The sequence below is a fragment of the Colletotrichum orchidophilum genome (assembly GCF_001831195.1).
Source record: "Colletotrichum orchidophilum strain IMI 309357 chromosome Unknown Scaffold_33.1, whole genome shotgun sequence".
Lineage (NCBI taxonomy): Eukaryota > Fungi > Ascomycota > Sordariomycetes > Glomerellales > Glomerellaceae > Colletotrichum > Colletotrichum orchidophilum.
Window position 1 is genome coordinate 261,849 of NW_019172989.1, and position 26,148 is coordinate 287,996.

A 26,148-nucleotide genomic window follows, 5' to 3' on the forward strand; every position below is an offset into this window, starting at 1 on the left:
TCGAGGTGCCACGGCATACGCAGCTTTCCCCTCCGACAATCTGGAAGCAATCTCTCTCATTCTCGATTCCTCGTCGTCACCCTCGAGGTGTTCGGCGACGGAACTCTCTGCCACCACACCCCTCCCATCTCATCTCCCTCGTCGTGGGCCCTCTCTTTCTTTCTCCCCTCTCCTCTCTAACGGTCACAAGGTGCCCTCTTTGGGGATCCCGGATCCGACCGCATCTTCTTCGTCCTTGTATGTTCGGATACCTCGTACGGATCCCTTCGTCTTTGCACACGCAGAAGCAGAAGCAGAAGCAGTGGGGATCGAACAACAAGGTTCTCCCTCGAATCCCCACTAGCGAGCGTCCTTCTTCTGCCCTACTGTTCCGTCCCCTCTGCCCATTGCCCACAGACGTGAGCACTCGGGTGTCCATCGACGCTGGAGCATTGTGGTACACGCCCGTGGCCTATCCCCATCCCCTTCCCTGTCGTCAGCCCTGGCAGCTCAAAGGCTGAGCAGCTCCCAAGTGGTCAGTAACCTCGCGAGCAACGACCATCCCTGGCTTTTGGAGTTGCTCCCCTTTTCTCGTAGAGACTCGCCCAATGGCATGAGCAATAACCCATGTGGCATGCACCCCATGTTCACCTTAGACGTTCCAGCTCCCTTCCTTGCCCCACACGCGACCGAGGCCCTCCTTGCAAGGAACATCTCTCCAACCTTTAAAACATCCCGTCCGCCGGTCCTAGGACGAGGACACTCCGTCCGGAGCATGAAAATCCTCGTGCCACTGACCCTGCCCTCCAGCTCCAGCAACAGCAGCAGCTCTAATTCTAGATCCAATTCTAGCTCTAGCTCCAGCTCCAGCCCGTGGCCGATCATCTGTCGTCCTGTCTCGTCGCCGCTGCCAACCCAGTCTCAACCACAACACCACCACCATCACCATCGCCCGCGTTCACAGCCCAATACCGACCTCTCGTACGGATATCACGCCGAGCGTTTATGCATCCGAGCCGGCGCCATGGCCGAAGCCGCGGAACCGACCATGGACTGCAACCTGCCGGAGCTGCTGGCACAGGACCTTGAGTTCTCCGCCCTCATATTCGCCGCCAAGAACATGACCGCTGGCGCTCCCTCGCCCGCCCTCGCCTCAGACGAAGACGACTGGCACGACACCGCCGAACCTCCTACCGTCCTCGGCGCACCATGCCACCCCAACGGCGTAGCCCAGTTCCAGCCTCTGGGTGCCATCGACGAGAAGAGCTCGGCCAGCGGCGCAAGCGACCATGACATTTCAGACGCCGCCTCGAGCTCGAGCGGTGACTCCTTTAGCATGGCCGGGGGCGACCTCGACGGCGAAGACGACGCCGCCGAGTCACCGCACATTCGTCAGCACTCCGTCCTCACTACAGACACCACAATATCTGCCTCGAGCCAGCCTGCGGCCGCATCATCCTCATCGCAAAAACGAGTCGTCTCCTTCGGAGGTGAGGTAGACGGCAGCTTAGAGAGCTGGATGGACTTTGAACCAGATGCGCCGGCGGATCATCCCGAGCTCGGCAAGAGCCTAGTCCAATCGCCAGTCTTGACGCCCATCAAGCCGGTCCGGCCGCTATCCCGACTAGGCGACCGGTCTATCAACGAATCACCGCCGCGGGCGAAGAGCGCCAATGCCGCAGCCACTACGCGCCGGTTGTCCAACCCGTTTGAGGGTTACACCCGGCCCACCAGCCGGGCCCGGAGCTTGCATCTGGATCCGACAGCCGCGGCCGTGACTGCCGCCGCCAAGGACCAGAACCGCCATTTGATACCATCGATTAACTCACTACACTCTGTCGACATAGCCGTTCCCACGCGCTGCTCATCTCTAAAACACCGAGTGTCATTCACCGATGACGCCCGCAAAGCCATCTCTACTCGGTCTCGTTCCCGATCACATGCGTCTTCACGGAATGTGCAACCCGATCATGTCGTCGCGCAGGGCACGGATCGCAGCTCAATCATCTCCGATCTCAAGGAGGAACTCGAGCCATGGTTCCGCTACATCGACGCGCAAGACCCGCAAACACCAGCTCCTCACCACGGCCTGGCTCCCCCCTTACTCGTGACACCGCGCCCGACCTCCTGCTCCGGCGCCGGCGGTTCTTCCAGAGCATTCACCACCCCGACCCCCCGTCCCCGGTCCCAGGCCCAAACAAGGTCCCGACCTACCTCGTCCCTGAGCGCGTCCTATACCTGGCTCGAGGACCCGATCGACATCCCGCCCCCTCCCTCGGATGATCAAAGCCGCCGCATCCCTCTCCCTCCCAACGTGATGGAATCCCTCCGCGTCTCCGTGACTTGCTTCCCCGAGACGATGCTCCTCTGCTCCAGCCTCTCCATCGAGACAATCCGCAGCTACTCTCGCAAGGTCAGGCAACCCGCCGCCCCGGAAGCGCTCCGCCCAGACACCCCGCCCGCATCCCCAAAACGCTGGCGTTGGCTCAGCTCCCGCCGCACCTCGAACCTCAACCGCCGCTGCTGCTCCCGCGGCGCATCCTCCTCCTCCAACCTCGATCTCCCCTCCTCAGCCTCCCTAGCGCCGTCGTCAACAGCGACCCTCGTCGTCCCGCCCCAGTGGTCCCGTATCCGCAGCGTCTTCCCCCACGGGTCAAACTACCTCTGCGACGCCCTCTACGCCCACATCGTCGCGTACAACTACCTCGCGCCCATGGTCCAGAACAACACCACACAGTCGCCACTGAGACCGCCCACACCCGCGAGCCCCAGCAGCAGCAGCATCATCACGGACGACTCTATTCCCAAAAAGGCCGCCAGCTTGCTCGGTATCCAGGGCGTGCAGGGGATGCAGGAGATGGCCTCGACGATGATGACACCGCCAAAGCCATTGCGGAAGCGCTCCAGCATGTTCCTCGGCCTCCGGAACTGTTCATCGTCTCGGCAGGCCCAAATCCCACCGCCTGCTGCGGCTGCTACTGCCGCTGCCGTGCCGACAATGACGACGCCCGCAGCACAGACGGGGCCGGTATCCGACATCCCCCTCCGGGAGCTGCAGCAGGGGCTGTCGCGGTGTATCGCGCGCCTCGTGACGACGTTACGTGCCGAGGGATCTGGTGGGTCCGTGGTGGGAGGGGACCTGATCAACGAAGTTGACCCGCTCGTCATGCGATCTCTGTGCGAGATTGTAAAGTGCTGCGAGGAGTCGCCGAGCACGACGAATGATCGGTCCATGTAACAACATGTTTCTCATCCTTGTTTTATATACCATAGAGTTTTTTTGTTTTGTTTTCGTGTGCTTCATCAACATCTGTTAAGCGGAGATTGCGAACTGGAGAAAGATCAAAGAGGCATTGGGACGTTATGAAGGCGCCAAGCGGGGAAGGGAAGCGCGCGAATTTGATTTTGGAATTTGGTATATACCCTCTTTTTAAAAAAAGGTTTTGTTCCTCTTTCATCGTTCAAGTATGGAGTAGAAAGGAGTTGGATAATTAGCCGCCAAAAATTTGAGAAGCTTGTAGGGGAGTAATTTTGTACGGTGTTATTCCGGGGTGAATGTCTAGAAGGGAAATCAAGTGGCCCAAAGGCTTCTTCATAATCCAAGTCACCTACCTCGCCGTGCCGTTTTGACGTTCGGATCGAGTGACGTCAATTAGCAAGGTAATGTGCAGTCTGTCATGATCGAGTAGATTCCTTTGGTTTCGCCAGGTGGAACGATGAATTTGACAGTGGGATGAAAGGCTCGTGGGTGTGACGAGGCAGCGATTAGCTGAGTTTCTCGTTGGCGTGCCTAAGAATGCCTCCTCGGAATAACGACAAAGATCGAATGATTATAGGAAAAGGAGCCTGTGCCCGTTGTGGCCCAGCACTCTGGAACGGCGCATCAAACTTCAACCTCGTCATCAGGCAGAGAGCCCGGACAACTTGCCATTGTCCAAGAGCACAAGCACACTGAGTAGGGCGATTTCCTGACCCCTCTCAACGACGAGGGAACAAACAGCCGGCCTCGACCAGAATCCTGACGACCTCCTCGTTCCGCCTCCCAGAGTCGACAGCGAAGCCCCCTTCCCGACCGAAACGCAGAATTACGGGGGCGGTAGTCAGGCTCCAACGCAGAGTCCAGCGCGTTGAGAACGAGGTAAAGCTGCCGCCACAGGAACCCGAAATCTCTTCGTTGCGGACACGGACACCGATACGAGATTCGAGAGTACCGCTTCGCTCCACGGTCCACGTCGGCGCTGTCGGTACCACACCACGACGTAGACAAGGCATCAAAGACGGCCGAGGCTATCTTTGGGCTGACGAAAGTGGCCCTATGATGTCGAGGAGAAGTTCTGTCTGTAGATATTGTAGACTTGGGCGCAGACGGCTGAGGCCATGTGGTGTTTCTCCATATTTGGCTTATGCAGAGATTGCTGATGCGGTCGCTTGTGCATACGGACCATTGCGTTTGCTTCTGTTCCCTGCCGAGATGAGAAAGGAGGAAGTGGGAATTTGCGAGGGAAATTAACAGTGGGAAAAGAAATGTGTTGATCGATTGCTCGACTCCTTGTCTTGCCCGCTCTTCTCTCCCCCTATCAGTTCATCATTCGAGACACACTCGTCATCTTACTTTCTGCAGCCTTTGATACACCCAAACTCTGTGCTGTGCCGCGTAGCAAGATGCGTAAAATCCAACCCATGAAGAAGCGGAAACTTTGAGATTTCCGCTCACTTGGTGCCTCTGTCTTTAATGCTTAAGAGGCATACCAAATTCAACAGTAGCTCAAGGAAGATCGTGTCTGTGCTAGATCAGTTGACAAGCAAAGAGCTATGCGAACGGTGTAAACATACAGAGTGTGTAGTTTACTACGGAAAGCTCTGCATTATACCTTATGCTACAGACTCGTTCCGGATCATTCAACTGATGTGAGAACAAGAACATAATTCGCATTAAGGTGCTCACTTGCTTGACGTATGAATACATGGCTGCCAGGAATCCATAAGCCACAAACCCGATCAACCTCAATTTCACCGCTCTCTCTACGCTATGAATATTCAACGTTGCCTTCAAAAGGGTAAGGATCCCTCACAACCCTCCCAACCTGTGAATCCCAATCCGGATCACCAGTCCCATTCGTATCCTCCTCCCGCCCGTCGCCGCGTGGCCTGCCCATCTCCCCCCTCCTCCCTCCTCCGCTTCCCGCACCATCATCATCACCATGCCACACCCTCGCGACGCGCCCCTTGCCCTTGACGCCCTTCATGAACCCGTTGCTCAGCCCCAGCAAGCCCGCGCTGACCAACAGCAGCACCAAAAGCACAATGTTCCCAGCCTGCGACACGTTGCCGCTAAAGATGGCGACCACGTACACGGCCAGCTTCGCCGCGGCCTCGAGGTACCCCTGGACGTCCGTTTTCGTGAGCAGCCACGTGTCCGTCGTGAGGGCGGCGAGGTCGTCGGCTGGTCCGCGCATGCGGACTTTGAGGGTTGGCGTGAGCGGGATCAGATACTCTGAGAGCTTGGTGGGTGAGGACGGTGACGATGATGATGATAATATGCCCATGCCGTTGCCGGTGTAGGACGGAGGGGGGACCGGGGCCGGCGCGGGAGGGGTGCGTTGCTTGATAATGTAGATGTTGAGGAGGCGGGAGGTGATGAGAGCTAGGATCGATGCGAGTCCCCACCCTGTTTTGTGGATGTCAGTTGCCGTCTACGGGATACTCACTACGAGATCTAGTTTGAGATTTGGGGATCGTGAACAAGGAGGGTATGAAAATCGAACGATTGTAGTTGGGGATGCGTAATCAACAGGGGAAAGGGGGGGAGGGAGGATTCAAACACTCACAATCCGCCAATAATATCATAATGGTTAGAGCAGCAAAAGTGAGGATCGGGCTCGCGAGGTACAGCAGTTGACTGGCCCGTTCAAACTCCCAGTCCGCATCGTGGGCAAACGCCCGGCCCCGCCTACTCCGCTTCCGGCTGGAGAGAGTGCCGACGTCGAGTGTGATGATCTTCTCCCCGCTTCCTCCCCCGGACCCGATCCCGAAGGCCTCGACCCCGCCGCCGCCGCCGGCCAGCTTTCTCTTCTTCAGCGCCTTCTCCCGCGCCCGTTCCTCCTGGATCCCGAGTCGCGAGAGGAAAAGCAGCATCCCGGGATTCGTCACCTTGACGTCTTTCTTCCTTCCGCCGGGTAGCGCCTGCGTGCCAAAGATGCCGGCGCCGTTTCCTCCTCCTCCTCCTCCTCCTCCTCCTCCCGCTCCTCCTCCCGCGGCGCCCCCATAGCTAAATGCGGCGGACGTCTGGGCGGTGACGGTACCGGTGGTCCCCGCGACCGCGTCGGCTGCTTGTTGATAATGCAGACCCGGCGCGAGGACGAGAGCGTCGAACCACGAGGACGTTCCCGTCAGCGCGGTCCGGTTCGCAATGGTTTGGAGGTCTGCGAGGGCGACGAGTCCTGATGCTGATAAGGCGAGGCCGGGTATGGGTTCTTTGGAGAGGACCGGTAAGGGCATGATTTCTTTTTGTTTGGGTCGCTTGCTCTCGCTCCCTCCCAGTTTTTTCGAGGCTCAACAACGTCCTCTGGGAGGGAAGAGGGCGGGAGGGTTCGCAGGCGCGGAGCTCTTTTCTTAAACCGGGCTGGTTTTTGAAGGCGTCTGTTGGACCCCTTTTGGCTCTCGCCCTTTGATGACGTGGTCGAGGTCCCCGACGGCGATTGTCACGGGGACGAGGATGACATGCTTAGAGTTTCCACGTTGGCAAACTGCAAAGACGGAGTTGTAAACACGATTGATCTAGATTCCCGTCTTGATGAGTAGTCGACATTCGACCAAACAAAAAGAGTCCGAATGACCTTGGGTGCAGGGTTGCATCCTGCTGCGGGCTGATCCTACACCCTCCACAAACATGCCCCTAGTCTGACCCCCTCCTATCTTACGCTTACCTTACTCCAACCCTCCAAACTTCCCAGCCTCTCTCCTACGCGATTACGTGCATGTGAAGTTGCAGCCAATATTGGAGCCGTTGCGAAAGATGGCGCTGACGCTGGCCCCCCACCAAGATGCACGCTAGCTAGCACTGGGCTCACTCGTACTCCGCATCTGAGAATTCCGATTGCTGCCAGCGTGCCAAAAAAAAAAAACCCCGGGCGATCGGCACCGGGTTGGTCCGTTTTGTCTGAGACAGAGGTCACAGATTAGCCTAAGTTGAGTCAGTATACCTATATAATTGAGACGTGTACTATTGAAAAATACACCGCTACTCAAACTCGAAAAGGACTGCGCCGTGTGCATACGTGTACACGAGAAAGACTTACATATACACTAAGTAATCCAGTGAGATCACAAAGGAGAGTCACGGTTGAGAAATTTCTGGACACACATCCTCGACTTGAACTGTCTAAAATGTACTGAAATACCGATTATCTACAGACATCACCGTCAGCTTCGATTTGACAGCCTGCCTCGGTTTAGATTATAGAGGGTATTCAGCCGCTATACACACTGAGCCTGGACAAGGTGGACTGTCAATGATGTATATTATGTAGCACAGATAGAATGATCTTGAGTGTGCTCGTTACGCGAACTCAAACCCCAAGAAGATGGACCTCAGCTCCCAATGTATAAGTCCCAGTGCTTGTTGTTATATACGCTAGAGGCTAAATCACAGTTGCTTAGGGGCTGTCCTGTATAGGAGTACTCCGGTAACTACCTTGACTTGCCCCATGGGGAAACAAGTGACGTAAATCTCGTAGCTCGACAAGTTTATCTGGCAAACCACGCCAAGAAAGGTTCATGTCATGGGGAGTCTAAGATGACCGCTGATCTCCTTGTAGATCTAAACTCGCCTGGTTTCCTGTGCCATTTTCCCAAACACTTTTTATGCATACGACCACCCCATAGGAGAGAAAGTTGACAGTCAATGATTGCACACATCTATAGGTATCATTGAAAGTACGGGGCAAGAGCTTGTTTCGGCATTCGCTTTACAAAGTGATGGTCTACAAATTGCTCAGAGATTGAAGTCGAAGCAGCGCAGTGGCCGAAACAGCTTCGAGGAGGTCGTTAGATACTCTCGTGGCAATTTGCATGAGAGAGATTAAGCAGCATGAGAGCACAGTCCTGGGCAAGTGATGTCTCTGACGAGCTCAACCGTTTGGAGCACTTGCTTCTCAAAATTATTTGTATTAATCGGTCGAAACCGACTCGAGGGCAGCATGCTAGGGGTTCAACACATTGAAGTATTAGTTCATTAAAATAGTCTCAGTCGAAACAACGAAAGTTCGCCAACAAATTTTCACATATCCGTGCCTCGCCCGCCCTGTGATATCTTTCCTTCCGCCATTCGACCAGACCCTCACCCCAAATATGGTCCCAAAATCTCCATCGTCGTATCCCACACCTTACCCTGCACCTCCCCCCTCAACTCCTCCAAAGCCTTTTCGCTATACGAAACGTCCCCCTTATGATTCAACAAAAACAACCCATTCTCCCCCTCCTGCCCGCGGGTATTCTTACACCGGCTCCCCCCATCCTCCTTCTCCCCCAAGGGCCCAGCCGCCCCGCCAAACCTCCCACTCGTCGCAATATAAACATGCCTCTCCCCGGCCTCCTTCTCATCAAACCCCATCACCAAAAACAACACCCTCAAAAGATGCGTCAACGGCCAAGGCGACCACCGCGTAGGCGTGTGATACCGTGCCATGTTCCCCGTGTCCACCGCACCCGGCCAATTATGCACAAAGCTGATGGCCCCATTCGCCGGGTCGGCCGCGAGCCGGTCGAAGAAGAGGCTATTCATGTTGGCCATGTGTGTCTGCGTCCGGAACCCAAAGAGGCTGTCCGACCTTTCGAGGTTGAGGTCGGAGGCGTCAATGCGGGTGGAGAGCATGCTTCCCGCGAGAACGGTCAGGACACGCGGAGAAGGAGCGGCGCGGAGGAGTGGGAGGAGGTTCAGGGTGAAGAGCATGCGGGAATAGTATTCCAGTGCGTGCGTAATGTCCAGGCCTTCTGTGGTGTCTACGCCGATTACCCAACAAGGGAAAAGAATCAGCATCATGATTTCATTGCTTCACTCATCCGAGGCTCGCGATTTGTAAATTACTGGGCAGGTAGGCAGGCTGGCGTTGGTCAACTCACTATTCCTCCCGCCAAACGGCGCGTAGCCCGCCGTCAAGCACAGGAAATCAAGACTCGACTCCTTGGCCTTGATCAAATCGCAGACCCGTCGTGTCTCGGCGAGCAGCGATACTTCTGCCTCGACCCATTCCAGCACCGCCTTGCCGTTCTTTTGTCGCAGGTCGTCCAGCACCACTCTCATGGCCGGCTCCGTTGTTTTGCGTCCTACAATGTAGACTGTGATGGGGAACCCGAGAGATACTAGCTCGATGAGCGTAAGCTTGCCGATGCCTGACGTCCCGCCCACGAAGACGGCCGTTCGTGGGGACGTGTGCTCTGTGAGCTTGGCGTTGGATTGTTGGACATGAGTACGGGTCACCATTTTTGATGATTAGGTTTTATATATATATATATATATATATATATATGAAGAGGAGTCGAAGGGAAAGAAAATGGAGAGCGATTTTACTTGCGACCCAAAAGAATGAAAAGAATTCTCTCAGATTCATCAGGTGTCAAAGATTGAATCATCTTTATAGACCACGACATGAGGTTCGGATAGCTTCGCATTCCTGACCGGGTTAGCACAGCGGGTTAGTACAGCGGGTTAGCAAAGCGGAGTTTGCGGACGCGCTAGTGAAAAGACCAACCCCGAGCCATCGGGGCATCAATCTCTGGTTGCCTATCGGAGTTCATCACTGCCATTCCTTAAATGGTCAGGCTAGTCCACCCAAAGTCCCTGTTCAGCCAACAACGCCCGTGAACGCCAGACATTCAGGCGCGGGAGTGGAGTGTACCTAAGTACATGTAGGTTCCTTTGGCAGCGTGTGGTTGTTCGCATTCCCAATTCAGTAAGCGAATGGTCCCACTTCTCCACGGTCGGCGTCGGCCGGTGAATGGGTCTCCTTCCCCCCCCGGGGAAGCTAGCGTCTTTTCGACATCTGGCATAAGTAAAGAATGGCAGTCATTCCTTAGCCTCAGAGAATAATGGAAATATATAGGAGGTAGAATCGTGTCTAGGACTTGACGATGAGGGTATAGTGTGTCAAAGGAAGCGATTCGGGAAGCGGTTCAGAGTGCGGGTTGAGATCCGGCCTAGCGAGCGGGCTAGGGATAGTCAATCCCGTCGGAAGAATAACTAATTATGAGTGGAAAATGTAAGTGCAAAATAGTTCATACAGATGACGGGTAGCATTCTGCATGGAGCCTACTTAGGCAGGAGCTCGCCGCAACGATTTTGCGTCATCGATCCTCCAGGCCAGACGCCTACCACTTGATAGGTCGATGAGTCAGCGGAACGAGAGCGGACGAAGTGAATTGCAAACCATCCGTCAGGTAGTGAATCGAATGCCATGATGTTCGCGGAAGTCTGCTCGCCTCCTCAACTCCTCGCCTCCTCGTCTCCTTTCCACCAATAAGCAAAGCCAGCGACAAAGACCAATATTTCGTGATACGCGGCGGGGGGTTACGCGCGTTCTTCATCATCAAGGGGGCCCACGTTTCGAGTCGTCGATCATGGGCTGAGTACACGACATTATGAAGTCTGAGAGTTGCTGAAAGGAACACATTTGACGGCATATTTGACGAGAATGTGATTGCGGTGGTCTATTCACAGCCTTGGGGAAAGGATGGACGAAATCAAACGCCAGCCATCAATCTTGTTTCCTTGGTCTCGTCCACCTAGGACAACCGTCGACGCTTCATTATGGTTAGAGCCTGGGCAGCGGAAGCTTATTTTGCTTGTCTCGCTCGGCGGACAGTACTAGAGGCTTGCATTAGCGAGCGGAGAGGCACGGCGGGACAAGTAGCCAAGTGCCAAGTGCTGCAGGGCTCGATAGAGACGCCGAGGAATGCGGCCTGTGTAGGACCAATCGCCAATTTACAGCCCTGGAAGAATTAAGGATGTGTTTGACAAGGGGTAGGAACAAACTCGGATGTTGCAACGTGCGGAGAAGATTCCTATTGTTACGACGCTAGCCCTGAAAGCAACGGCAGGTGCTTGGCACCGTTTGTGTCCGCTCTGGCCACAGTCCCAAAGCCGTATCCATTCAGACTTTCTTTACAACAGAACAGAGGACTGGTAACCGATCATGAACGCAGAGTCTGCCTCGGGACGTGAGGGATGCAAGGAATGCGGATGCTCAGCTCCACTTCTTGTTGAGGTCAAGACCTCTTAGGCCCGGGGACAATCACTGTCTTTTCTATTAGCCAAGCCGACCTGCTCCAGAAGGACCTATTCAAGAGTTGCCGTCAAAACGACATTGTCAAGTGCATAGCGCCCATCGCACTGAAGGAGTGGTAACTGTCCCTCCTCTTGCTGCTTTTTGATGCGTTGCGTCTTCCTCAGACATACACTCAGACGTCCGAATTCGAGATCAAGTTCCACTTATAAAGCATTTCAAGAAGCGGCGAGAGAAGCAACGTCAGTGTTTCCCGCTGAGACGTTCCAGCCGCGGTGCGCATCATCCTAGGCCAAGTGACAGTGGCAGCGTAGACAACGTAGATCCTGCGGATGTTGGATGAACCGACTGACAGGCGAATGCTGCGGGCGGTGGTGATGAAATATGAGAAGAAGTCGTCTTGGCTCACGCTCGCCAGTCGCCATCTGCGGAGTTTATGCGCCGCAGAAAAGAGGTCGGAAACCTTGGTGATGATGGAGATGAAGACAGCCTTGGCCTCCAAGGCGGCATTCGGGATTCTCCAAGGGAATTCTGTCAAAGAGTGTCATTCGACCTCTTGAGCGACGTCGTATTCAGATTGAGAACTCTCGTGTGTGATGGAGACGAGAAGGCTGGGCAACTTGGCAAGTTATCGGCACAGTTGGGGCACCAAACAAAGAGCGAAAGCGAAGACCAGGGCCAATCCCGAGTTGAGTAAGTTGCGCGCCGGACGCCGAGTACGGACCGTCGAAGAACCGTGTCGTTCAGTTGGGGCCATATCCAAAAGGCTGGCCGGCAGGCAGGCACACCGTGGTGATGAGGAGATGGGGATAGCTTCTCGGCTTCCCATGTCGTCGTTAAAACATCAGACGCGGTTCCGGTAGGCGCTGGGACTTGGCGCCAAAGGAGGGGCCGTCTGACGTCTGGAGCGCGCCAAGAAGCTTCAGAGGAAGGCAGGCGGTGCCGACGGAGAGGTCGAGACGGTTGGCGGGAGCGCGGAGAGGGATGGCATAGCTGACAGATGGGGCGCGGCGAGGCGTGGCGATGGGCTGCTGGGGAGGGTAGCGGAAGTCTGAAGACGTGAACAAGGTACCTTGGGTAGTAGAAAGCTCGAGGAGGCAAAGGGCTGGGGTTGAAGGGCAGACGAATGCTACTGCGATGGCGATGTCGCCTAGGGAAATGGTGAAGTCGGGATGCAGAGGCGCAGGTTTGTCGCAGGCCCCGGCATCTTGGATAGGCGTGAGACGCGCCCAGAAGAAACCAGGAGGTGCAAGACTTGGCGAGAGGCGCGGCCGGCGAACGGGTGGACAGAGACGGCGGCCTACAGCAGGTAGAGGCGCCGTAGGGGGGGATGAACCGAGGGATTGGCGGTTACTACCTACCAGGTAAAGGCAGTGGAGGTTATCCATAGCAAGGAAGGGGTTCCCAGCGGCGTACCGTCTGGATGGAACGCTACCCAGGGTGCACTTAGGTTCCATCCACAGTGGTTTGACTTGGCAACCATTTCACCTCTTGGCTCTGCAAAAATCACCTGTTTTCTCCTTCACCCCCCTTTCCTGTCATCCCTTTTCACAACTCTCTCGCCTTTACACGGGATCCAACATCTTTTGAGTCTTAGCGCCTCTATTGGATATGTCGTCCGGCTCTCCTCCCTCGCAGCTTGGCTGCAACGCAAGAAAGAAAGAAGGGGTCCAAAGTACAGTAAAGTAAGGCAGGTACGTGCTTCATCTGAGGTGCTCCAGGTGACATTAGGTCCCTCCATGCGGCGCCATGCGGTCAACTTACTCTTTCCTGCTGCGGCCTGGAACTGTCTGCTTCGTGTCCCGTGCGTCGTCTCAGCACGCGGTGACGGGTGGGAAAAGCGGGTCTGAATGCACCTGTGTCGTCCGAACAGACTCAGCGTGACAGAGTGTCAGAGCCAGGCTAGAGCAGTAGGTTATGGGCTTAAAGGCTGTTAAGGTTTAGAGCACTACCAAAGGCTAACAAGGTTTTTTTGACGACCCGTGGACTGCCTCATCCCTGGTCGCCGCCTGCCATTACCTTGACTGTACGGGGTAGTCTTTTGCCGACTCTGCCACGCGTACGACCAGGAAGGAAGGCCCTTTGCGGATACAACTACCATCTTCCTTGTATTACTCAGCGCTTGTCGAAAGGAATGAACACGCCTGGGGTTACCTTAACCCGAAGTTCCTGCTCAGAGCATGCGGCAGGTATCGCACTTACCACCTTTTCTTCACATCCCCAGCGTCCTCACCCAACGGGTAACCCAGCATAGAGCACCTTACTGGGTACCTTCCCATCCGCTCTCACCCCAAACTTCTGCACGTGGTCCAGAGACAGTTCGAGGGATGGAAAGGTACGTACATGTACCAAAGGCCCACGTAGCACCATACCACCTGCCATCGTGTCTCGTGCTCCAGTGCTGCTCCCCGCCTTCTTGGTATTCTCTTGGGTGTCTTGCTGGGCCTCTTGGACAAAGAGCCCCATCTCTTGTCTTTTCTCTTGGACATCGCTCCCGCCAATTCCGCCGTCCTCCACTTGACCAACGCAGGGGTACTCTTTACAGCCGTTGACATGGCCAAGAACAAGACCGACAGAGTGGCCATATTCCCCACACCCCGTCCAATCCTCCGGAGCCTGGCAGTTTCACCCTGGCGACGGACGCCCATCCTGTCAACATGACTAGGACCCTGGTTCTCCGCTCTCTTGTCCAACCCGCCCTCCCCCTCCGTCTCAATAGCCTCGCCCGGGCTTGGCCGGATGGCACAATCCTGGCCCATATTCCAGATGACAAGCAGTCGTATTGGATGGAGAAGCTTGAATGGCCCCCCTGTCCTGCGCCAGAAACACGCCCGCGATACCATGGGAAACGAAGGCGCTCATTCCCAAACACAGGGAACCCTCAATCTCATTCATCAACCCGTTCTCTTTTTCCTTCTAAGCCTCTCAGTGCTTGTCAGCACCCTGGATGAAGCACATGCCAAGATCCTCACCATGATTCCGTCCCTCGCTAATTATCCTCCCCGGCTACCTTTTCATGGGTTCTTGAGCATCAATGCTATTCTTGGACCTGTAAAGTCGATCACCGCGATAACCAGTTCTCGACTACAGTCTTACAGATCCAGACTATATAGACATCATGCCATCTTGACGCAAACGTAATTCTTCTCTCGGCTCATCTCGTTTCTCATCTTCATCATCTGTCTTTTCTTCACCCTCAACTTCTTTTCCCGCTCGTTTCGTTTCTTCCCCTATAGGGCTGGTCATACGTTTTTTCTTCAATAATTCACTTTTTTGTAACTCGCTTCTATTCTTCCCTTCCTTCGATCCTTTTTAGGCCCCCTACGCGCTGGTCCCGTATCCTAGCTTTATTAAAATGTCTTCCCGTCTCTTCACTTTCGGCTTCTTCGCCGCCTCTGTCTCCCAGGTCCTGGCCTCGTGCGCCTATGGAACTCACTTGGATCCTCGTGCTGAGGACGGAAAGGTCAAGGTTAACAACTTTGCTTACACCGGCAGCAATGTGAGTGATCTCTCTTCCCAAGAAGCCAGAAACCCAAAGACTGACACTTTCATCAAGGGCCCTTTGAACTGGGTAGCTCTGGATGTTACTGCTAACCAGCTGTGCGCCACGGGAACCACGCAGTCTCCTATCGACATGGTGGCCGGCTCCTTCAATGTTCTCCCCGGAAACTCCATCAACCTCGAGATCCCCGACATGGCTGAGGGCACTGAGTTTGAGAACCTTGGAACCACTGTCGAGGTTATTGCCAAGGGCGGATCAATGCAAGTTGGAGGCAGCAACTTCACCCTGCAACAGTTCCACTTCCACTTGCCGAGCGAGCATCTCGATGCTGGGAAGAGTATGGCTATGGAGATGCACATGGTATTCGAGGGGGCCAACCAGGAGATTGCCGTCATTGGTACCTACATCGATCTGGATCAGGGCGCTGCCGCTGCCGCCCCAGTCGCTGACGCTGCTCCCGCGAGAGGGAACACCACCGCCGAGCGCCGCACCAGGCTGGCCCGCCGCGCTGCTACTGGAGCGGCGGTCGAAGCCCCGAAGGCTATTCCTGCGATGGGAACCAACCCCATCAAATCCGAGGCTGCTTCTTCTAGCCTGCTCGAAACCGTCTTTTCGTCTCTCGATGCCATCAAGGAGCCTGGCACCGTCACTAAGACGGGCGCACTGAACATGCAAGAAGTTGTTACCCTGCTCTCCGCCGGCAGCTTCCAAAGGTACGATCCATGTTTGATAGTTTCCTTGGCTTCCATATTCTAATTTGTCTGCAGCTACATGGGTTCCCTCACCACTCCTCCCTGCTCTGAGGGTGTTCAGTGGCTCGTCTCAACCCAACGACTCATGGTCCAGCCTCAAACCTTCACTGCCGTCCGCGATGTCATTGGCTTTAACGCTCGATTCCCCCAGAACACTCTCGGCCAGGCCAACATCATCCAGGTCGCCCAGCAGAGTCTGTCCAGCGCTAAGATTGCCAACCCCGTTGCCGCTGCTCCTGCCGTCGCCGCTCCCGTTGCCGCTGCGCCTGCCGCTCCTGCTGCCGAGGCCGCCAAGGAAGCTGCTCCCGTCGCTGCCCCGGCCGTTCACGCGTAAACAACCAACGGTGCGCGACCGGCGGGGACAGCAAAAGAACCAGCGTCGCGAAGAAGCATTGCGACTCAACTGACGCAGTAAGCTGGACCAGGATGCGGCAGGATGCGTGATGCCTATTTTGAGTTCAAGTGCACCCTGGTTTCATGCCGATGGATGGAGGGAAGTCGATGGAAAAGAAATCCCTGGACACGGCATTTGCAGCTAGGACAAGATAATATTAACACAAGCCAGCTGCGCACATTTGTATGAACATGACTAATTGACGGAAACTTATACATACATGGGCAATTATCTTGGATTTTGCTTTTCTATCTGTTTTGCGGGTTGATTTGTAATAACTGATGGCTTTTAATGACGCCCAACCCTGAAAAGTCTGGTGTAAACGTACGAGACGGCAACTCTTAGGTTAGTAGGGAGACTAAGTTTGTCGGGGATGTGCCACGGGGCTCGGGAGTCCCCCCAATGTATAGCATTTTAATAAGTCCAGAAACATGATGGTAAAATATTAACGAGACGGCCATAGATAGTTAGGCAAAGACAAAGTAACGCGAGTCAGCTCCAAGGCTATCATACCAATTCAAGTGATCATATGTCCCGATTCCCAGATTCAAGCGAAAGCGGCGTCGGAAATTCCTGGTCAACGGGAGAAGGTCATCCCCGCGGATTGTAATTGCAGAAGTGACCATCAAGAGAACGCTCCTAGTGGTTGGCCAAGATGCGAAGGCAGGTTAAAATTTAATTACCTGGCTTATAATTCTGATACTCTTCAATGTGGGAAACCCCAGGACAACATGATAACGATGAGTCTTGTTCTTAGTCTCGGTAACTGTCTCGTGAGGTCCGGCTTGGTGGCTGTTGAGATTGATTACGCGGCTCTTTTCTGCCGGTATTGCAGAGCACACCTCCCCGTCTTCAGGTTGGTTGGCAGGGGTAAGCTGGGTTTAGTTTGGGTTTTGAGGGTTTGAGAAACGCGACTCGTGTTGGCTGGACAAAAAGGACACAGTAATGCGTCGATGATCCGAGTCGGGCGGTTCGGCAGCGTGGGGCAAAATTAAAAATGGCTAGCTGCTGACAATGATTATCTCGTGGTGTTAGTGGGGATATGCTGTTGATGGTGGTGCGTGGTCTTGGACTTTCGGGGGTCAAGATATCGGGTGAGTTTCTTTCTTTCCTTTTGATATGTCGGACTCAGAGTATTTATATTGAATGACGACCTCACTACTTTGCTCTTGGATAAGATACCTTGAGTGCCCAGCTTTATGTTGAGGAGCAGTGTCTTAGCCAACGTGGGCCTTTTGGATTCATCGCGCGTAGCTGGAGGCAGCTTCAACAGTGCGTCTGATATCATATTGATGCTGCTAGGCATGTGTCTCATGTTCAATGAGAACTGGCTGAGGTAGTCGGAGTTTTCCATGAGTCCCGGATTGAGTTTCCTAATGTGAACGCAATGACTCTGTATCGCCAATCGGCGATGATGTTTGCCAAAGGCAAGACGGAGGTTGCCGGTCAAGGACCGACCGCCATTTCAAAACTCGTCGGGCTCCATCTTCGGAATAGAGGAACGGCATACGTATGTCTTGGACGGGAGCGGCGGGAGGTAAAGATATGTGAGTATCAGTAGGTTATTTGACGTTGTTCGAGATCCTGCTCTTCAAGATGGACGATGCTCTGCTTGTAGAACGAGTACGTGCGGGCTTTTGGAGATGAACTGCCCATGAATTGCTCAAATCACTCTGGGGTCTGTGACTCAAGGAGATTCGGAGAGTTCAATCATGTTGTATAAGTAGGCACCTAGTGGAGCAGCAAGGCTTCTTCCACTTTCCAGGGAAACGAACTATACCAGCCGGGTGTTTCTGCCTTGTTCGTGCCTCGGATACTGCAGAATGGCAATTTGCAAGCGGACGGATGTCACTCGGATCGCTGATATTCAACTCTCAATTGATATGACTAGATGGGGGATGTGGATGATGGGGTGACTCCCCCAAGGTGTGGATGGGGCGCGAATGATGCAGAATGGCTCATCCGGGTAATCGGACCCGCTCATCGGCGCCGGGCCCGGTATTGATTAGGTATGTGGGGCCGAGACCGTAGCGCTTACTTTGCTTCAACATCGTCCAGTGACAGTTAATCTAGAGAAGGCAACTCTGTGTGTTCTAGGGAGGGGGGTGGAAGAAAGACTTTGGTCAGACGAAAAAAGGATAAATACGGTCCTCGAGAACCCGACTCTGTGTCTCTACTTTGGCAAATACACCCCAAAACTCAATAGTAGAACCACCAAAGCCATAGAAGCCCAACTTTTGCGAAATCACTCAAGATGGCCGAATCCGCGGCACACCTCCCACCCCTCCTGACGCCCACCGAAATCGCCGCGTTCTCGACATCCCTCGGCCTCCCAAAACCGACTCAATCAGAGGCCCTGACGGTGACGGCGGCCTTCCACAGCATCTACCTCCTCCACTTCCCACCCTCGGCCGCCGCGCACCTCGCACCGGCACGGCCCAACGGAGACGGCACAACGACGCTCGTCTTGCGCGTAGCGGGACCCCACCTCCCGCGCATCAAGACGGAAAACGAAGTCGCCGTGATGCGCTGGGTGCGAGAACACACCTCCGTGCCGGTGCCCGCCGTGCTGCGGTGGGATGCCTCGTCCGACAACGCCCTGGGGTACGAGTTTACGTTGCTGGAGAGGGTCCCCGGTTCGAGCGCGGAAAAGGTGTTTTGGGGGCTGGGCGAGAGTGCGCGGAGGCGGCTTGTCGAGCAGCTCGTCGGGTTCCTCGCGGAGTTGTGGGAGAGGTCCGAGGGCGTGTGGAGGCATGTTGGCGGGTTGAGGGTCGGCGAGGGAGGCGAGGTCGTGCCGGGCCCGGTTGTGGACGAGTGGTTTTGGATGGAGCCTGAGATTAAACGTTATTGGGGTGGTCTTACCGGGGGCGGCGAGGGCCTGGACGCCGCCGGGGGGGAGACGCCGGAGACGTTGAATCCTGTCGGGGGTGCGTTTTCGAGTTGGGCGGAGCATCTTGATGTGAGCGTCGAGAAGTACGTCTACGCGATTGGCAGGCACCCGCTGCTGGAGTGGATGAGGGATCTCGTGCCGAGGTTGGAGGCGTATCGCGAGTATGTTCGGGTTCATGCGGGCGAGGTGGACGATACGAGGTACGTCCTCGCGCACCGGGACTTGCATCTTGCCAATGTCATGGTTGATGGGGAGGGAACGGTGACGGGCATTCTGGATTGGGAGTTTGGTGGGGTGGTGCCGGGGCCGAGGTGGGATCCGCCCAACGCATTTCTGTATCCTTGGGGTGGAGGCAAGGACGAACAGGTGGAGAAGGCGGAGAGGGACCTGATGAGGGGGTGGGCAAGAGAGATTTGTCGCGAGAAGGGGATCGAGGTTGAGGTTGTCGCGGGGTGGCCGTATCGGGGCATTCAGGAGACGGTGCAGAGGGTTGTAAACTTTACGAGGGCGATCTGTGAGGCTTCTCCCAAAGGTCAAGGGGATAAGGCGAGGGCGTGGCGGGTGAGTTTGGAGAGCGAGTTGGCGAAGCTGGGCCTGTAATCCATTTCGATCCGGAAGAGCAAAATGGCTCAGGGCTGGCTGTGTTAGTCGTTCTCTTTGTTTCGATAAAGTTGAGCAGTCATAATCAGAGGCCATCTCATGAGGTAAGATTGGGTTGACTACAATTACAATAGGGTTGAACATATATCTCTAGCATCATATCTACATCAGACGAGCTCCCCAATAGACAGATACGACCGCAATACAATCGGCATCCCTAAAGCCAGACAAATTCGACACTTCCCAAAACAGTCCCGCGGCTCGCTATATTCTTGTGCAAGGGTTACATCATCAAATCCTCATCTTGCCGAGAGTGGCCAATTTTAACGCCGGCCTCCTCCATCTAGCTCTGCGAAGTATTGCGGAACGGGTAACTCTGCTGCTTCACGGTTTCTATCCTGCTGATGGACGTAGAGCTCGTGATAGCGCGTGGGAGATGCAAATTTGTCCGGCTCGAGAGGCTTTGCATGAAGCTCTTTGGTGACTGGTGCAATCTCCTTTGACTTATACCGCTGGCTGCGTTTTCTACGACAGAGGAAGAACACGAGGGCGGTTAACGCGATGCCCCCTACCGCAGCACCGACACCGATTCCGATGGTGGTGGGCAATGGAAGGCCGGCAGGCTCGGGTTCAGAGGTTGCTCCCAAAGTCGGTTGAGTCGTGGTCGAGGAGGGATCAGAGTGTGTAGTTTCGCGGGGAAGAGTGGGGGTATAGATATTGACTGCCTCTGTCGGAGTCGCAGTTGCGTCATTATCGCCGAATTTTGCTGTTGAAGTCGTAGGAGCTTTGGTCGTTGTCTCCTGAAAGGTCCACCCAAGCACTGCGATGGCGCCAACGTAACCCGGTTCCGTGAGGGTTGATGTCACCATTGTCCAGCTTAACGAGTTTGGGGCGGACGTCGATGCGTAAGTAATCACCGCACCGGAAAGAAGATCTGAACGACACTCTCCTGTAATGGTTCCAGGGATGCCCTTGATCAGAGTATAGTCTCTATCTCACTAGGTGATCAGAAACGAAAGCTATCGATTGCTGAGCTATCCATGATGGAAAAACAAGACCTACGCAGGGCAACACATAGCAAGGGTGCTTCTGGTATCGTTCTTGACTGATATCGCAACCGTTGGCCAGCGGTCAGGACATACCAAAGGCCCAATGCTGACAGCGGTATGGCCTTCGCCATCGTTGAGGCCCAGACGACGTTGTTCCCACCACGTTGTGACTGCTGGAGGGGCACATCGTACTCTGGTGTCGATGTCGATGCCGTAACCTGGATCATAAGCTGCGAGGGTGAAGCCGTTGAGGCGATAGATTGTCGAACAGCTGGTTGGTGGTGTGAAAACAGTCGGGAGCGCTATAAAAGACGTGACGGTGCCGTTTTGGTTGGTTTCGGCGGGATACGCTGTTGTCATCTTGGCCAAAGCATTCAGACCATGATCTCTATATTATACAATAGTGAGAATAATGATGGGGAAAAAGATGGATGAGATTGCCCACGTCTTTGGTTCAGAGGACTCCACGAAGGCAAGGTTTAACACGATCTACTTGAATTGCCATTGCTGTAACTCGAACACGTACCCAACAGACCTATAACGTGTTGAACCGGCACGCCGGCACGTTTTGTCCCACATGATGGCGTGGAAGGAATACCTGCATGGTTGCGGTCGTTGGTTCCAAAATCAACTCCAACATTTACGCACCGGGGTCTTGTTTGTCCGCATTGTGATATTAGGCATAATGAACCTAGATCAAACTCCAAAAAAAATCCAGCGCTTGCGTATCTTGAGAAAACAGGCCCCGACAACAGGCCATGTTCTTATGGCCGCAATTCCCGGTCGTAGCGCGCGGGACGAAATAAGAGCAACCCCCGAGTTCCAAAAACTGTTTTGTGGAACCTGGGCGAATAGCATCGCGAGATCTTGAGATGCCCAGGTTAATCGGGTCGTTACCAATTCTTCTGTACCCAATAGAATCACAGGGCGCTTGTTTGCTCCTTTCAATGTCCGAATGAGAAAGACGACTAGAGTACGCCTCTCATGATGAAACAAATTGAAATCTACCGTCATGGACAGCATCAATCACCGGGTACCTCTTCCTAGCCAAGGGCGCTACGCCCTGGCGTTCCTGATTGTTGGTTTGAATGGAAGACACCTTCATTCCTCTAGTCCTTTTAATTGACGAATTCCCTTCGTTGAGGCCTGGAGGGACGGCCGAGTCTGGTTCTGGTCCAAACACACTCATTGACCGCAGAAACCTCATGATGGGCTCCTCACCGAATCGACGAGGCCGAAACTCACCCACGCGATCTAAGGCCACTGGTCTGGCCGGTCGAGATATTCGAGCTGCCATACGCTTGTCCAACGAGAGGAAAATTTTACTGAAACGGAGAATACGCAACATCCTCATTGGCATATTTGTTTCTGGAATCATCGGCCTGTCCCTTACAGGATACTTTTCTGATCATGCTTTTGGACACACGCCATACAGCCCGCAATCACAATTTGTTGACTGGAATGATAGAAGAGAGGAAGTAAGAGATGCGTTTCTGACCAGCTGGAATGCGTACAAGGAACATGCGTGGGGTAAGCCGTCCTACTTTTAACTCGTCATGTCTTCGTGTTGTTCTAATGCGACTAAATTTTTGACGATTTTCAAGGCAATGACGTTTTTCATCCCCTGTCCAAGAAAGGGGAAAATATGTCTCCCAAGGGCTTAGGCTGGATCATCGTCGACAGTCTGGACACGATGATGCTCATGAATCTTACCCAGCCCTTAGCCGACGCCCGGAGATGGCTGCACCGCAGCTTAACCTGGGACCAAGACCAAGACATAAACACATTCGAGACTACGATCCGCATGATGGGCGGTCTCCTTTCAGCACACTACCTCTCAACGCAGCTGCCGCACGCCGCATTCAACATAGACTCTGTCTACCTCTCCAAGGCGATCGACTTGGCGGACCGGCTCCTGGTTGCATTTGATTCCGATTCCGGGATCCCGTATGCAAGTGTCAACATTGGCAAGAGGCAAGGCATCGTCTCGCATGCGGATGGTGGGGCTTCCTCCACGGCGGAGGCTGCTACTGTGCAGCTCGAGATGAAGTACCTTTCCCATTTGACTGGGAATGATATTTACTGGCAAAAGGCAGAGCGTGTCATGAAGGTGCTGGATGACCAGAAGATGGAGGGCGGTCTACTTCCCATTTTTGTGCACCCGAGCCACGGGCGTTTCACGACGAGGGAAATACGGCTTGGAAGCCGAGGCGACTCGTACTATGGTAAGAGCCACCACCGTGTGCGAGCTGTACCTGAAGCTTATATCGCGTAGAATATCTTGCGAAGCAGTACCTCCAGACGGGCGAAGTCATCTACCGTGACATGTGGGAAGACGCATTAGGCGGCATCGCGAAACATCTCGTCACAACAACGCGGAACGCAGCCCTGAAATTTGTTGCGGAGCTTCCTACTGGTGTAGGAGGAGCGCTTTCTCCCAAGATGGACCATCTCGTCTGCTTCCTTCCTGGCACAATCGCCATGGCTGTAAGTACCCCCAAGTTTCCCGCTCAATTATCTTTCAGTAATGAAGATACTTAACTCCGTCATGACAGGCGACAGAAGGACGCCCCCTAGCGGAAGCCCGCCGTGACCCGGACTGGACTCCTCAGCATGAAGACGACATTGAACTCGCCATGGAGATCATGAACACCTGCTGGGGCATGTACGCCGTCACAGACACCGGTCTCGCCCCCGAGATTGCATGGTTCAACGCCACCGAGGCGGACTTGCAGCCTGGACCCGGCGATAGGTGGCTACGGAAAGAAAGCAGTGGTCCGTCCCGTCTTTCTCTCATGTGCGGACATTTCTGTCTCCTAACAGGGCCTACAGCGTTGTCGAAATGGAAAAAGGATTTCATCATTAAGCCTCTCGACGCTCATAACCTGCAAAGACCCGAGACAGTAGAGAGCCTGTTCATGATGTACCGTATTACCGGCAACGCCATGTACCGGGAATGGGGCTGGAAGATTTTCCAGTCGTTCCAGGAACACACCTTGGTGCTCGATGGGGAGGGGTACACTAGCCTGAATGATGTGCGGACGGTGCCCGCAGCAACGAGGGACAACATGGAGAGCTTTTGGCTGGTAAGTCCTATCATAAGAATGAACCGTGTTACACAGAGTAGGGCTCAAGCTGACCTTGTTCATTATAGGCCGAAACTCTGAAGTACTTCTACTTGCTTTTCTCGCCGACAGACTACATGCCCTTGACCGAGGTCGTCTTCAACACAGAGGCGCATCCTCTGCCTAGGTTCACGCCCAAAGGCTCTTTGAAGACTGGTTGGGCAAGACTACCGCGCTGATTAGCCATTCACAATCATCCTTGGCAAACCACGCCAATGTAGGGATATGAAAGTTGGTGCGAAAGGTCCTGTAAAAGGTTTGGTAGATGGGAATCATATTGAATTTGAGCACCAGATTTGTGCTTCATGCTTCATACCTGCTTGGTCTTTACTCCCATCGTGAGTTCAAGTGTTTTCATCATCCGTACGCCGTCGGCTGATTTTTAGGAATGATGTTGATATTAGAATGTGATTGACCGTAACTCAGCCAATCACAATGACTATAACAAGTTACTGTTGCTACAGGGCTATGGATAGAAGATGGCGACTGAAACTCCTCAAGGATATGGCAAGCCGAAAGAGCCTTCAGCCAAATGAATTTGCAAATAATTAAGGAAAATAAACAAGGCTGCTGATGACTGACGGCCATGTAAAGTATGGCATGCTTGCTTCCTCTGCTGATGCCAACGTGACGAGAGATTGTCTGGATGTCTAGCAGCCTAATCTTAAAACTTTCCAACTCAAATCTATTATTATGAAGGGCTGGCTCGCGTGTACGGATAAAAGTAGCGACCGGCACACTTGCCAACTGGGCTTCTAACCTCAAGTTGCCAATACAAGGCCTGCATAAATGTCCATTTTTGTGACACGAGGAAGATTCTTGTAAGGCTGGATTTAATTACCTGCTTAAGTGGTGCTATGATTCTAAAAGAATATGAGCTCCTCGGTCCGTTAAGTGATAGCGGATCAACTAACCGAGGCTTGGCTCGCATCTCAAATGCTGAATCAACATCTTGACAGAATAATTCCGTGGTGAATGGAACAACTGTATCCGGGCCAACAGAAGTCTAGTATTTCAGTCTGCTCACTACCATAGCAGTTAGCACCAACTCAATTCAAGCCTTGTAGTGTCTCGGGCTCAGCCGAAATCCGAGAAACTGGGTAGGTTGAAACCACCTGCAGGCTTGGGAGTTCTCGGATTGGGATTGCTCGTCCACGTTAGAAGCTCCAGGTCCTTATCCGGGCGAATGAAGCGATGCACGCGAATACCCCACTTAGTTCCGCGTGGCTTAATCTGCACGCTGGTGACAAAATACCTAGCTCGTCGCCGTACTTGCTCGCACTCCCAGCAACACGCCCAAAAACACCCCTAAACAGACCTTAATATTGGAAAAAAAAAAAAAAAAAAAAAAAATAAGCTGAGTTACGAAAAAAGACTTCATTGTTATCCTATTTAATTTGAGAATCATTAGTTTAATCTAGTGAATTTTAAAGAGGTAGTCTGAAAGGGGTTATGTGTTTTGTCACCCGCGTGGTTTCACATTGGATCTGACTGAAAGAAGTGCATCGATGACACCGACATGTGGGGTTTCGGCTATCAATGTGAGCTTTCGGGGCTTAAGATGACTTGATAATGTTCAAGCTTGCAGAGCCGAAGCGATTGCCCTTACCAAGGCCTTTGTGAAAGGTTCAATGGCATACTCCCGAAAGTTCCCCGAAACTCGTTGGAGAAGTCAGACAAAGACTGACGGCAATCAGAAATTCGATCAAAAGCCGCCTGGGATTTGGCGTTGGCTTTTCGATAGCCTCGATTAAGTTTGGAGCACTCGCGAATCACACGACCAGACGATTTCATCTCAAAGAGACGCCAACCACCCAACTGCCCCGCACCCCCCAAAGAGCGTTTTGCCGGGAATGCAGCGGGTAAAGTATCTGGATGAGTTGCCGCAACTAAATCTCGGGGTTTGTGCCGCTTCAATAGCCGTTGAAACCCGCGGCACACTGTAGCTCGCCAGTTCGGTCACGCTTTCGTCCAATAGTAGTAAATTTCTCCGAACTCACGCTCCGCTTCTACACGTGTGCTACGCAGTGAGTTGCGGGTTAAGACGAGTCATAATGCGATGCGCTACTTAATTAGTTTGGGCCATCGAGGTATTTGGGGGGCTCCCATCACGCAAAGTGCTCCTGGGATCATGTTAGCAGCGATTCGGGTTCTTTCCCCTCCTCCTCCCCCGCCCCCTCCCCCACCTTGACGGCGCCAGCAACAGCTGGATGGCTTCTCTTTGGATGCTGTGGAGTGGAATTTGGTGCGGAACTTGATGCCGACTGGGTGGTGACCGTCGTGTTCCCCCACCATCCCACCATCCAACCGTTCATGGATGTCCATCCCCCCGCCTACGCGAAAGATGTCGAGCGCATTGTTCTATTGGATCGCGGTCTCCCCGTCATCGGTTTACCTTGCCCTGAGGTTAGGTAAAACCAGACGTGACCCCTCGCTCATTTCTACTAGGAGCTTGTTTTCTTTGATGCTTCTCTCTGATCTCGTCGGCACTCTCATCCTCCCATTATATCTCTCATAATGTAAGGCTTCCCAGTGCCACACGAGGTTGTCAATTGAGGCAAAGCTCACTAACAAACCG

General features: G+C 53.9%; 10 protein-coding genes across 10 annotated transcripts; 6 read left to right on the forward strand and 4 right to left on the reverse strand.

Annotated features, from left to right (window-relative positions):
• Window positions 1-1,003: 1,003 nt before the first annotated feature.
• CORC01_04942 (uncharacterized protein) lies at window positions 1,004-3,217 on the forward strand (the record flags this gene model as incomplete). Its single annotated transcript, XM_022616589.1, has 1 exon — window positions 1,004-3,217. The coding sequence occupies one exon, from the start codon at window positions 1,004-1,006 to the stop codon at window positions 3,215-3,217; it is 2,214 nt and encodes a 737-aa protein (XP_022476951.1).
• Window positions 3,218-5,006: 1,789 nt separating this feature from the next.
• On the reverse strand, window positions 5,007-6,477 carry CORC01_04943 (uncharacterized protein; the record flags this gene model as incomplete). The annotated part of the gene is made up of 2 exons (XM_022616590.1): window positions 5,007-5,647; window positions 5,808-6,477. The coding sequence occupies 2 exons, from the start codon at window positions 6,475-6,477 to the stop codon at window positions 5,007-5,009; spliced, it is 1,311 nt and encodes a 436-aa protein (XP_022476952.1).
• Window positions 6,478-8,317: 1,840 nt separating this feature from the next.
• Window positions 8,318-9,460, reverse strand: CORC01_04944 (uncharacterized protein; the record flags this gene model as incomplete). The annotated part of the gene is made up of 2 exons (XM_022616591.1): window positions 8,318-8,979; window positions 9,100-9,460. 2 exons carry the CDS (start codon window positions 9,458-9,460, stop codon window positions 8,318-8,320), a joined length of 1,023 nt encoding a protein of 340 aa, XP_022476953.1.
• A 1,973-nt stretch (window positions 9,461-11,433) lies between these two features.
• Window positions 11,434-12,646, reverse strand: CORC01_04945 (uncharacterized protein; the record flags this gene model as incomplete). Its single annotated transcript, XM_022616592.1, has 2 exons — window positions 11,434-11,789; window positions 12,109-12,646. The coding sequence occupies 2 exons, from the start codon at window positions 12,644-12,646 to the stop codon at window positions 11,434-11,436; spliced, it is 894 nt and encodes a 297-aa protein (XP_022476954.1).
• A 1,066-nt stretch (window positions 12,647-13,712) lies between these two features.
• On the forward strand, window positions 13,713-13,919 carry CORC01_04946 (uncharacterized protein; the record flags this gene model as incomplete). The annotated part of the gene is made up of 1 exon (XM_022616593.1): window positions 13,713-13,919. A coding segment is annotated over one exon (207 nt), but the record flags the coding sequence as incomplete, so codon positions are not given.
• A 180-nt stretch (window positions 13,920-14,099) lies between these two features.
• CORC01_04947 (uncharacterized protein) lies at window positions 14,100-14,399 on the forward strand (the record flags this gene model as incomplete). Its single annotated transcript, XM_022616594.1, has 1 exon — window positions 14,100-14,399. One exon carries the CDS (start codon window positions 14,100-14,102, stop codon window positions 14,397-14,399), a length of 300 nt encoding a protein of 99 aa, XP_022476956.1.
• A 214-nt stretch (window positions 14,400-14,613) lies between these two features.
• Window positions 14,614-15,846, forward strand: CORC01_04948 (tat pathway signal sequence; the record flags this gene model as incomplete). The annotated part of the gene is made up of 3 exons (XM_022616595.1): window positions 14,614-14,757; window positions 14,815-15,473; window positions 15,528-15,846. 3 exons carry the CDS (start codon window positions 14,614-14,616, stop codon window positions 15,844-15,846), a joined length of 1,122 nt encoding a protein of 373 aa, XP_022476957.1.
• A 2,314-nt stretch (window positions 15,847-18,160) lies between these two features.
• CORC01_04949 (uncharacterized protein) lies at window positions 18,161-19,396 on the forward strand (the record flags this gene model as incomplete). The annotated part of the gene is made up of 1 exon (XM_022616596.1): window positions 18,161-19,396. One exon carries the CDS (start codon window positions 18,161-18,163, stop codon window positions 19,394-19,396), a length of 1,236 nt encoding a protein of 411 aa, XP_022476958.1.
• A 323-nt stretch (window positions 19,397-19,719) lies between these two features.
• CORC01_04950 (uncharacterized protein) lies at window positions 19,720-20,805 on the reverse strand (the record flags this gene model as incomplete). Its single annotated transcript, XM_022616597.1, has 2 exons — window positions 19,720-20,386; window positions 20,459-20,805. 2 exons carry the CDS (start codon window positions 20,803-20,805, stop codon window positions 19,720-19,722), a joined length of 1,014 nt encoding a protein of 337 aa, XP_022476959.1.
• Window positions 20,806-22,090: 1,285 nt separating this feature from the next.
• Window positions 22,091-23,749, forward strand: CORC01_04951 (glycosyl hydrolase family 47; the record flags this gene model as incomplete). Its single annotated transcript, XM_022616598.1, has 5 exons — window positions 22,091-22,670; window positions 22,721-22,932; window positions 23,001-23,220; window positions 23,278-23,531; window positions 23,600-23,749. The coding sequence occupies 5 exons, from the start codon at window positions 22,091-22,093 to the stop codon at window positions 23,747-23,749; spliced, it is 1,416 nt and encodes a 471-aa protein (XP_022476960.1).
• Between the last annotated feature and the right edge of the window lie 2,399 nt (window positions 23,750-26,148).